At 42.8% G+C, this 11,519-nt stretch overlaps 1 protein-coding gene across 4 annotated transcripts in view; it reads right to left on the bottom strand.

The window, feature by feature from the left end:
* Window positions 1–2,607: 2,607 nt before the first annotated feature.
* ttn.1 (titin, tandem duplicate 1) overlaps window positions 2,608–11,519 on the bottom strand; it is a 169,888-nt gene continuing 160,976 nt past the window's right edge. For all 4 annotated transcript variants that reach the window (XM_036139670.1, XM_036139671.1, XM_036139672.1 and 1 more), the window contains 6 exons: window positions 6,310–11,423; window positions 6,073–6,229; window positions 5,506–5,987; window positions 5,244–5,397; window positions 4,527–4,829; window positions 2,608–3,934 (listed from right to left, as the gene is read on the bottom strand). In XM_036139670.1, coding sequence (XP_035995563.1) covers window positions 3,642–3,934; window positions 4,527–4,829; window positions 5,244–5,397; window positions 5,506–5,987; window positions 6,073–6,229; window positions 6,310–11,423 — 6,503 coding nt within the window. In that variant the 3' untranslated portion in view covers window positions 2,608–3,641. The remainder of the gene's footprint in view (window positions 3,935–4,526; window positions 4,830–5,243; window positions 5,398–5,505; window positions 5,988–6,072; window positions 6,230–6,309; window positions 11,424–11,519) is intronic.

The raw sequence follows: 11,519 nt of genomic DNA, 5'->3' as shown, positions 1-11,519 counted from the left end.
TATAAAACCTAATAAAGTGGTAAAGCTGGGGCCTAGATTAATAATAAATCTTTGGGGTTTTGATAAGACAAAGCATCATTGCCCAGAATAATTACAACAATTATCATATTTGTTTGTTATATAAAGAGTAACAGCAGCTTTAATGTGACTGCTATCTAAAATTTGACCAATTATCTCTGTGAAAGGAAGGCCAAAAAGGAGCAATGTGCAAAGAAAGAACCTTTGTGATCCAAAGTTTTACTTTTTGAGTTACAAAATGATCATTTTGCATTGGAAAAAAAGTGAAAGTTGGAAACTTTTCTAGGTGTAGTAAAAACTATAATGATCTGCTCCTTTAAGGGATCACCTGTCTGACGTCAGAATGGCACGGCTAACAGCAGGAAGCATCTCAGTCAGTTTGTTTATTCTCCTGCAGTTATTTTACTCAATCATTTCAGTCATCTGTTCCCTCTGTGGAAGTGTGACCCTTGAACTGGTGAAGCTTCATGAAGCAACGAAGCCCGTTGCTTCATTCAAGTGGTGCCGTAAAGCGGGGGAAAGTTAAGACAATTCTTAACAAGACAATTGTATGCACATGTATCAGCTTTAGAAATTACTTTGGTTTTAATGGTGCATAGCCACGTTATTTTTCTTTATGAAAGAATATCACGTCCTGCTAGCGTATTAGTTGTTATTTTGGTGGTGTATGCTTTGTTTTTTCCGAATCTGTTTGTAAACAAAGCCTTTCGTATTTAAGTTAAAAAATGAAGCGGCTAACAGCTATTAGCATCTCACAGCGAAACAATGAAGATAAAGATCCAGTAAAAATAGCGCAAAAAATATGATTCTAAGATGGAAAAGCCTGGAATGTCTCTGTTCACTGAAGCGGACGCTAAACCTGCCGAGGTTCAGATGTGACGCAGAGTTGGTTGACGTGAGTAAATGTTCTGATATGAGGCTCTTAAATTTTTGTAGATCGTTTTATTTAATTAATAACGGTTGGTTTACTGTGAGGCATTGCAGAGGGTCAGCCTTGGTCCGACATTATTAAGTAGTGACTTATTAATTCAGCAAACTAGCATTTCTCTGTGGTTTGGAGGGAAATATTTTTTCTCTGACTTTATGTACATTCCTAATTTTAGACCCTTGTTCTATGTTGCTTTTTCTCATAAATTAAAAATTAAGGGAATAGTATCAAATTTATTTAAGATAAAAATAAAATAAAATAAGGCTGTTCCATTCTCTCCCAGTCAGTGCTAAATAAATATGTTAAAATAATTAAAAAAAGGTCAAATCCTGTAGGATGTTCATATGCTTTAATTAATCGTAATAAACAATCAGGGCAATATTTAAATGGGAATCAACCAACCGAACTTGCTCTATGTTGGAGAGAGATTAGTTTTCTTTAACAATACCGCCACCAAGTGGTGAAATGTAGATACTACAACTGACACCGATTCCAATAGCCTGCTCATATAATCCTACACGCCTTGAAATAGTCGTTTTTGGGTCGTCTCACTGATTCTCTTAACATCAGGACAGCTGACACTAATTAACTACCCCCTCTACTGTTGAACCGACCAGATCACTAGTCCTGAAGTTCAGCTGACTTTATATTAAACTTTATATTTTTTATTTTTTTGAGCAATCTATTTGGTATAGTAACTGTTTAATGTAGCTTAAACGTTTTAGGAGAATAATACGAAAGAAAATGTTCCCCAAAAGTATTTACTGATAAAATTATAACATGGACTTTTTTAATTTATGGGTATAAACAGCTCAATTACTGGGGGTCAACGTTTGAGAACCCGCACATAGATGTAGCCCCTGTAAACTCCACCAGGCTCTATATGCGATTTAAACCCAGAAAGTTATTGCTGGGTGGAAACTGCAGGCCGATGCAATCAGTAACATCAAACATTATTTAGATAAACAGCAAGCGCTGCCAATAAATACCAACAGTGTTTTATTTGTGTCTAGTGATGGTCAAAGGACAAATAAATGAATAATTTCTAGTTCTTTGAATGCTCACCATCGCCCCCTGCTGTTCGCAACAGTTTAAAGCAGAAAATAGATGTGGGGTTTTAATATTCAAACCAATATAAATTGTTTAAATATTGTTGCTTTTTGTAAATTATTCCACGTTTAAAATTATAATTTGTAAGAAAGTGATGCACTGGGCAACTGATCAAATGGACCAAATGCATTTAAACTATTTATATATAAGAAATAAAAGTTAAAAAAAATCTGAAAATATTAAACTGTTAAACTGTTTATCTTTAGAGAGTTCACCAGCTCTGTGGAAACAGAAACCGTCAGCAAATATTTTATCCTACAGAAAAACCTCAGAATAATGACGTTTCATTTAGGTTTAGTGTAAATAATACTTACAGAGGGAAATCTGTTGTTTGTGTCCTTGTGGTTAGATTACAAGAATGTTTTAATCTAATAAAGACAATATTAGTTGTATTATCTCTTGCATATGTAAAAACATCAGAACTGATAGAGGATGGACTTTTTGCCATGACTGTACATTAGTTCCTTATTTCGTATCTTCAACAATGCCTGTGTTGTTAATGTGATGGCAGGAAATGACAGCAAAGAGACAAAAGAGTCAGATACGCAGAGCCTTTATAGTGCTGAAATCATGCTTTATTAAATCAGTAAAACTCAAGGAGGATGATATATAAGTTCTACATCAGCAGATCAATAAAGTCAAAGTGCAGGGTAAAACCATAACTGCTTCTCTTCTCACCACAGATGAACTCAGTGATGTGAACAAAGAAAAAAAAAAAAAAACCCTGACTACTGACGAAGTGAAACAACTACAAACTACAGACACGCACACTCAAAAACAATAACACGTCAGCTACAATCCTCCAAGAGACGGCGCTGCTTCTGCACAGCAGAGCTGGCTTTGACTCCCTGTTTTCTTTTTGGCCAGGAGATGTTGCTTCAGTGAAGCCAATCCTGCCATCCTGTGCCAGAAGCAGCGCTCTTTATCAAAATGAATCTAAACGCAGAGAGAGCAGGCCGCTCGCCCTCTCTGCTGGTCATCAAATCGTGGTGGTACGACACAGTCAGTCTGAGCACAAGGCCGGTTCATGCTGCTTACACGAGGGTAGTGCAAACAGCACTCAGGGTCTTATGCTCACGGTACAACTCATGTTTAACTCCCACGCACCGACGCGCGTCAAAACAAGAACTTTGTCTTTTTGTTTCTGCTTCATAACATCAACAGGGAGCCTCTCTACCTGTTGAGGCAATCTTAAAGTCTTCAACTTATCGTTGAGGCACAGAGTTTAGTTTCCCAGTTTCACAGGGTATTCGTTCCAGCGGAAACTTTCTCCTGTTAACCACTTTTAGCTTCTTTTAGTTTCAGTTAATATTATTGTCATAAATAACAATGCATACATTTCCCATAACCGGTAAACTCGGCTATATACATTATGTACATGTCACAGAAAAATGAAGTCATAGTTATCCAATATGGCACATTTTACAATTTTAGACTTTAGTCTAGTTTGGCATAAATTAACGTCAAGTTTGGTACAAAAATAGTTCCTATTTACAAGAATATTCCAGATCTTTATCAAGTAAGATTATTGTAAATAAAAAGTTTGGGAATAAGGGATGTGATTTGTTTTTCTCTTTTTTTCTTTTTACATGGACCGGATGTGAACGTTGACGGTTGCAGAGTCAGAGCCGAGCTCGTTGGACAGTCGGAGAGTGTACGCTCCGGCGTCGTCCTCCTTCACTGCAGAGATCATGAGGGTGGAGAGGTCGGCCGCGTTGTCCACATGGAACCGCTCATCTCCGTTGGGAAGGGTTCTGCCTGAGCGGACCCACTGGACTGAGGGAGCCGGGTCTCCAGAAAACATGCCTGCCACAGACAGGGACTTCCCCGGCTCTGCGCTCACATGCTGGGGAAGAGCCTCGATCTTCGGTGGAGTGCCTGTAGAGAGAGAGAACCAGGTCAGTGAACACGTTTAGAACACTGCAAAAACAGAACTAAAAATTATGTTAAAATGTTCTTGAAATTATTGTATTTGTACTTTATTTTAGCAGGTAAATAAGATATCCGCCAATGAAACAAGAGTTTTGCACTTAAAATAGGAAGAACTCATCTGCATCAACTTATTTCAGGTGCATTATATCTAATTATCTTATTTTAGGGGTAAAATTACTCTTTCCATTGGCAAATAATCTAATTTACCTGCTCAAATCAAGGACAGATACACTCATTTTAAGAAAATGTTACTTATTTTTAGTTCTGTTTTTGCAGTGAAGCATCCACCTTTTAGACTTTTAGCTTCAAAAAGTAGAATTTATCAACTGTTTTGGATTTTTTTTCTTTGAAAATGCAGAAGAAACTATAATGGCCTACTCCTTTATTTTTAAGCTGCTTCTAGGGTATAACACCAAATAGCTCACTTGCTGGTTGTAAAAGACAGAGACAAAACAAGTCTGGTGTTTGCGTTTACATTCCAGGTTTACCAGAAAGACGACAACATTCAGAGAACTTCAGGCAGCATGTAAAGTCTCACCTCTTTTAACCCCGGTGGTGAGTGCCTTTACATGCGAATGGGCAGACATTCCCATTGTTTGGCTGCTGGAGCTCATGGACACCACTGACTCAGCCTTCATGGCAGACATGCTTGTTGCAGACATGCTCTCAAATGAAAATTGGCCAGCAGCAGAGTGGGTACTGCTGCTGTAGCTGCTGGCCTGCATCGAGGCAGCTTCCATGTGAACTGATGAGGCTAAGAAACTTTTCTGCATGCTCATAGCGTCCTCAGTAGAAGCTCTTTGCTCCACAATAGTCATTTTTGTTGGTTCCTCAACAAGAGCTGTGAAAATGCAAATGACAAGCAGATGGCTAAGATCACAGACAACGACAGGTTGAGTGCAGAAACCGAACGTAAGCTGAAGGTGCTTTCATGCCTTGGATTTCTTAGCGCCAATTCATTTTTTTTCACTTAAGTCATTCAAATTATAGCACAAAGAGTTGCCAACACTCAAAAAAATAAAAAAATAAAAACAAACAATTCAAAACAGAAAGGATGCCTTTTTTAAGTCCTTGCAGATGTGCTAAAAATGAAATGGCTTCATCAGTAAAGAGATACATAATAAAGAAAAACTTCCAACTGAAATCTCAACAATAAAGTGTTTATAAGCATGCCAGGACCATTTTTTTTAGAACAAACTTAAGCATGCAAACCCTTTAAAGCCTTTTTTTTAGCTGCAGTGCATGGGTAACTTACTGAGGACGTTGAGCGATGACGTTGCAGAGCACTGTCCAAACTGGTTCCTGGCTTTTATGGTGTATTTCCCACTGTCTGCAACTGTGGCTTCACAAATTTCCAGAGTGTACGAGTTCTTAGAGCGGCTCAGCTTGATATTTGGAGTGACACATATCTGGAAAAAAAACATATTTATTTTTATTGGAATAGAGACTAACAACTTCTTATCACATTTTGTCAAGGCAAATAAATAAGATACTTGTGAAAACCAAAAATGACTCACAATCGTGTTGTCTTTCAACCACTCCACCTCAGGGGAAGGATCCCCTGCAATTTCACAGGTAAACATAACATTTTGACCCTGGTCCACATTTTGGGACCTTGGTTGCACCAGGAAGTGGGGTGCCTCTGAGCTCTTGGGGGTGACATCAGTGTTAAACTGACACCGAACCAGCCCTTGCTCCGTCTGAGCCTGACAGGTGATGATCCCCTGCTCTCGCTGGGTGACACACCTGATAGTCAGAGTCTGGTCACTTCCAGATACTCCATACCGGTACTGTTCGGAGTTGGCCAGTTCTTGCCCATTCAGAATCCATTTGATGTTAGAAGCCCCATGGATGTTGGCCCTCAGAGTAAGAGAATGGCCTTCCCTGACTGATTTCTGAATTTCTGAGGACTTCACCTCTGTCACAGAAGAACGTATTTCCTCATGGATCATTTCCTTTCTTAAGACTTCCTCAGAGATCATTGCAGAGCTCTTTGGTGCTGAAATTAAAAACGTTCAGGGGTTTATTGGCAAAAATAGAACACTTGTAGCTATAGATCCTTTGACAACAGGGTCTCTTCTTACCTTGCACAGTGACTATGCAGCTTGTTGACACTGCTCCAGAAGAGTTGGTGGCTGTGCACCTGTAGACCCCACTATCAGAGACCTCTGATTCATAGATCTCTAGATGTGCTGAACATTGGTCCTCGAATAATTCATACTTCCCACCTTGAGATATTGCCTGCCGATACATAGAACACGGCAGTTAGGGTTGTCAAATTCTATGAAAACAGAATTAGTTTGAGTGTTTAAATGTGTTACCTTTCCATCCTTTGACCAAGAGACAGCAGGCTTGGGCTCCCCTGTCACCTTCACAGACAGTTTGACTATAGAGTCACATGACGCAGTGATGTCACGGAGTACTGCTGAGAAGAAAGGCTTCTTTTCGAGAGTTGGTGACATCACTCTCTTAGGTGACTTGATTGGAGGAATCATTTGCTCTCTTTCAGATGGGGTAGGAGACTTGGGAGTTGGAGACTTTGGAGTAGGAGACTTGGGTGTTGGGGACTTTGGTGTTGGGGATTTTGGTGAGACTGGAGACTTTACTCTTTGCGGTGATTTGATTGGCTCAGGTGACTTGACTCTTTGAGGAGTTTTAACTGGTTCAGGAGACTTGGGTAACGGTGATTTAGCCTCTGGAGAAGTAACTCTGGCAGAGGCAAGCACTTTCTCCTTTGACTCAGACTTCTTTATTTTCAAAGTGAAATGGGCTTCCTGTTTTCCAGCAGCATTCTCCACTAGCAATGTATAGCTCCCTTCATCTGACATCTCAACAGCGGAAATCTCGAAGGTGGAGTTGTACTGAGTAGATACAATGTGGTGCCGGGCAGAGGGAGCAACAGTTGTTCCTTCACGAACCCAGGTAATAGAAGGTGCTGGATCACCATCCACATCACACTCGAATCTCGCATTGTCTCCTTCCTCCACAGTCAAGGACGTTGGTTTTGTCAGAATTGTGGCTGGGATGTCTCGCTTCTCCCTTGGCTCCTCAACAACAACAGTGGTCTCTTTTACAGTTTCAGAGACAGTTTCCTCCACAGTTGTTTTGGAAGAAGAAACATGGTAGACCTCTGTTCGGGTCATCTCTGGCAGATGAGCTGATGGTGGTTCCTCATCTTTTCGGAATGATGACATAGCAGCATATTCTTCTCCTGCTACATCCAGTGTGGCATAATCAGAGGTTTCTCCTTTAGTGTTCCTGCAGACTACCCGGTATGTGCCAGAATCTTCTGTTACACAGTTATTGATCTGGAGAGTTAAAACTCCACTGATGTTGGTTAAGTAGTACTTGCCGCTTTGATGAATCTCCTTCCCGTTGTGGAACCATTTAATCTCTGGTTCGGGTTTGGCTTGGATATTCAGGGTAAACTTTGTGTTGGAACCATAGGGTACACGGTGAGATCGCATCCTTATGGTAATACGTGGGGCATGGTCCAGGCTGAAGGGGGCCTGTGTTACAACCTCAACTTTCCTCTCCACAGATCTTCTCTCTGATCTGAGTGCCTGTTTTCTCTCCTCATACCTGGACAAATAGTCCACTTTAGGAAGAGTAACATCAGTCTTTACAGCTTTTTCTGCGGCAGAAGACTTGACCAGCTGTGGTTCGGGTAATGGGACCTTTTTTACAGGTTTAGGAATAAATTCAGATGCAAAACTCGTTATATGTTCAGACTCAGTGGTCTCTGAGAATGTTGAAACCGTAACGGTTTCCTTTTTAGAGCTCCTTGTCTTCTCCTCAAACTCCATGTGCTTGAGTTGACCTTTGTAAGTAGAGATTCTCTGAGAGGTTGAATGTGGGCGGAGCAGCTCCAGATCCTCTCTCTCTTCATACACTCGTTGCTTCTGTCTCGGCGGCTTGTATGTTGCCTTGTCATGGCGCTGACGAAGGTCCACAAAACTTGGGCCAGCCTCATATTTAGAGGGGATTCTGTAGGAATCGTATCTTTTTACCTCTTCTCCTTCTTCCTCATCACTATAGACTCTCCTTGGAGATGTTGGTCGCAAAGCAGACAGCTCAAAGCGAACTGGGCTCAGGCTGGGTGGAGAAGCAGAATAGCCAAGCTCTAGCTCCTCCTCCAGACGGAGCCGTTCTTCCTCTGTTCTCTTCATAGAGAGATATTCGCCTACAGGTAACAGCAGTTCCTCATCTGAGAGGTCACCCAAAGACCTCCTCCTGAGTCTGCGGAAGGCCTCCATCTCAGGAGATGGGGTGCGATGCCTTGCGGGCCTCACTGTCTCCAGGTCATCCTGAGTCAAAGATGAGATGCGCCACTTAGGCTTATACTGTTCCTTGATTCTCATGGGCACCTCGTAGAACTGTTCCCACCGGGACAGACGAATGCGTTTCATTCTCCTCTGCGGGATTTTCTCCATTGGCTCAGGGAACTCATATTGATCTCGCAGCTTCTTGTACCATTTCATGTCAGAGAGGGGCTGGAAGTGTTTGATTTCAACATCTTCCTCGAGACTAGCTGGATTAATGACACGAGGTGCAGGAACAACATAGGGCATACGAAGCCTTTTCTCATCTGCCCGCTTCTTCCTCTCCTCTTGTTCTTTCTTAATTTCAGCCTCAGTCTTCGCACCTTTCTTGGTTGTGACAGCGGGTTTGAACATAGCAGCCGCCTCCCTGACAGCTTCTACTGCCGCAGGCGGGAGAGGTGTGACAACAGTGCCTGCCAAAATCTGGGACAGCCTAACCTTTTTATCCAGTTCCTCCTGTCCTGCCATCTTTTTCTTCTCCTTTTCACTGGGCTCATACTCCTTCTTTACATGGGTAACTCTCTCAACTTTAAGAATTGCCTGGCAGCTAGCAGATCCAGCAGAGTTGGTGGCTGTAACTCTGTAAACTCCAGAGTCCTCAGGTAGCGTGTCTCTTACATGGAGGATGTAGTAATCCAAGCCTTCATGAACAACCTCTATGGAAGGTCCAAAGGCCAAAGGTGTACCATCTTTCTCCCATTTCAGTGTTGGGTGGCCAGAAACTCTAATCTCAAAACGGACATTCTGACCCTCCCTGCACTCGATGTTTGCGAGCAGCCGTTTAAACATGGGCCTCAAGGTGAGGTCTGCCGGTTTAGGGCGAGGAACAACAGTGAGACGGGCCTTGCAGCTGTCATCACCATACCTGTTACGGGCTACAACACTGTACTCGGCATCATCCTCCTTTTCCAGATTGTGAATAATAAGCTGGTACAAGCCTTTGTCAGTAATGAAGGTGTATTTCTTGTCATCATATCCAGGGATAAGCTTCTGTCCAGACTTGTGCCAGATTACACGGGGCTCAGGGTGAACAGTGATGGTTACACCGAAGCGCACATCCTCACCAAGGTAAGCTGTGCGGTTGACCAGAGGTAAAGTGAATTCTGGTGGCTTCTGAAGCATTCTGGCCGTGTCAACTCTCCGCTTTGTTCTTCTAACCACACGAGTAGTGAAGAAGTCACGGTAGGAACGAACACCACTGACAAACAGCTCTGCGTATGCGCTGTCCTCTCCATACTCATTCACAACCTTGCATCTGTAGGTGCCATCATCTGCTCTAGTGATCTTGTGGATGGTAATTACAGCCAGACCATCCTCATATTCAATTTCATACTTGTCTCCAGCTTCAAGTTGCCTGACACCACAGTACCATGTAACTTCTGTGGTGCTGTCATAGTTCTCAATGTTGCAGATGAACTTCACACTGTCTCCTTCATTGACTACTGCGTGGCTAACCTGGCCTGCCAGAGGACCATGCTCGAATGGAGCGATCTTCACCTTTGACACAAAGACGCCGCGCTGAGACCTGATTGAGCCACCGCTGGCCACACGAGCAGCAGAGACTACAGTGCTCCATTCTTTCCTGACCATTGCCTGATAGTATCTCTTGTGTCTGCCTGTTGGGATTGCCCTGGCACTGATTTCTTCTGCAGGCTTTGTTAGCCAAGGATGCACCAGAGCCTCAGCCGCAGTCATACGGTGCTTGCGTTCCTTCGTCATTAAACGATCAGTGAAGTCTAAGGCTTCTACACTGACTTGTTTAAAGGACTCATCATCATAGCCATAGGCTGCGTTTGAAATGTTATCAATCATTTGTTGGTTGGTTTCGGCTGTGAACGGATTGAGTCCACTGATAAGCACATAGGCAAGGACACCGACTGACCACATATCAGTAACTGTGCTGACCATGTCACACTGGTGGATTTCAGGGGCAGCGTACTCTGCAGTAGTGTACTGAAGCTTGATTATTTCTCCGGGGGTGAGGTGTCTGGATTGCCCCAGCTCAATAATCTTCACAGTTGAGCTGGTTCTAGTCGTGTACACAACGTTCTCAGGTCTGATATCAAAGTGTCCATATCTTTGAGTGTGCATGTATTCTAAAGCTGAACAGATCTGCCTGATATAGTTGACAATCTCTCGCTCATTGAGCTCAAACTCGGCTGAGTTAAGGCGCTCAAAGATGTCATGCCCAGAGATGAAGTCGTAGATCAGCACCAACTCCTCGGGGCTTTCGAAGGACTCATGAAGGAGCAGGAAGTTAGTGTGTCTGGCCAAATTTAGTGTCGCAATTTCTTTTTTGATAATTGCCTGATCAGCACCTCTGACTTTGACAAATTTAGCCATGTATGTCTTCTCAGAGCTGATGTCAACGCAGCGATGAACAATGCCAAACTGGCCTCTGCCCAATTCCTCTGCAATGGAATATTTGTTGTGCAGATTCTTGGTGTCCGAATGCTGAGCTTTGCCCTTGGGGACCCGTTCAGTGTCATCAACCTCTCTGTCATAAAGCAGAACTCTGGATTTGTCTTCTTTGGTCATGACAGGTCCACTGCTCTCAGATGGAGCACTCTGTCCAAACTTGTTCTCAGCAATAACTCTGAACTGATAGCTTGTACCACCAAACAAATTGATCACAGTGTAGCGAGTGTCACGGGACTGTGCAACACGCTCCCATCGCTCAGCGGTCGTGGGACATTTTTCGATGATGTAGCTTATAACCCTGCTGCCGCCATCATTGGCTGGAGCCACCCAATTCAGTGTGACCGTGTCTCTGGACACATCACTGGCTATGAGGCCACGAGGTGGATCAGGCACATCTGCAACATCCAGCTCCACTGTTTGCTGATCGATGCCAAATCTGTTCTTGGCACAGACGATGTAGAAACCGGCATCTTTCTTTTCAACTCCATTGGCGAAAACCAAGGAAGTGAAGGATCTTGTGACAATCACCTGGTAATGACCATTGCTGTCAATGAGATCTTGTCCCTTCTGCCATGTAATGACAGGATCTGGTTTACCGCTGAAAGGAATCTTGATATTGACTACCTCCCCACGTAGAGCCGGGATGGCTTCCTTGTCCTTTAGGTTCTTTGGCAGATGGATTTTGGCAGGGACTGAAAATGACAACAAAATAGTTGAAGATTATTTTAACTGCATTTTAAAGTAAAATACATTATTAACTTTATTGTTGAAACTAATTATTGGTAAGC

Source organism: Fundulus heteroclitus, chromosome 7, assembly GCF_011125445.2.
Source record: "Fundulus heteroclitus isolate FHET01 chromosome 7, MU-UCD_Fhet_4.1, whole genome shotgun sequence".
NCBI classification, from domain to species: Eukaryota; Metazoa; Chordata; class Actinopteri; order Cyprinodontiformes; family Fundulidae; genus Fundulus; species Fundulus heteroclitus.
The sequence above is the reverse complement of the archived record's forward strand: the minus strand, read 5'-3'. Positions and strand labels throughout refer to the sequence as shown.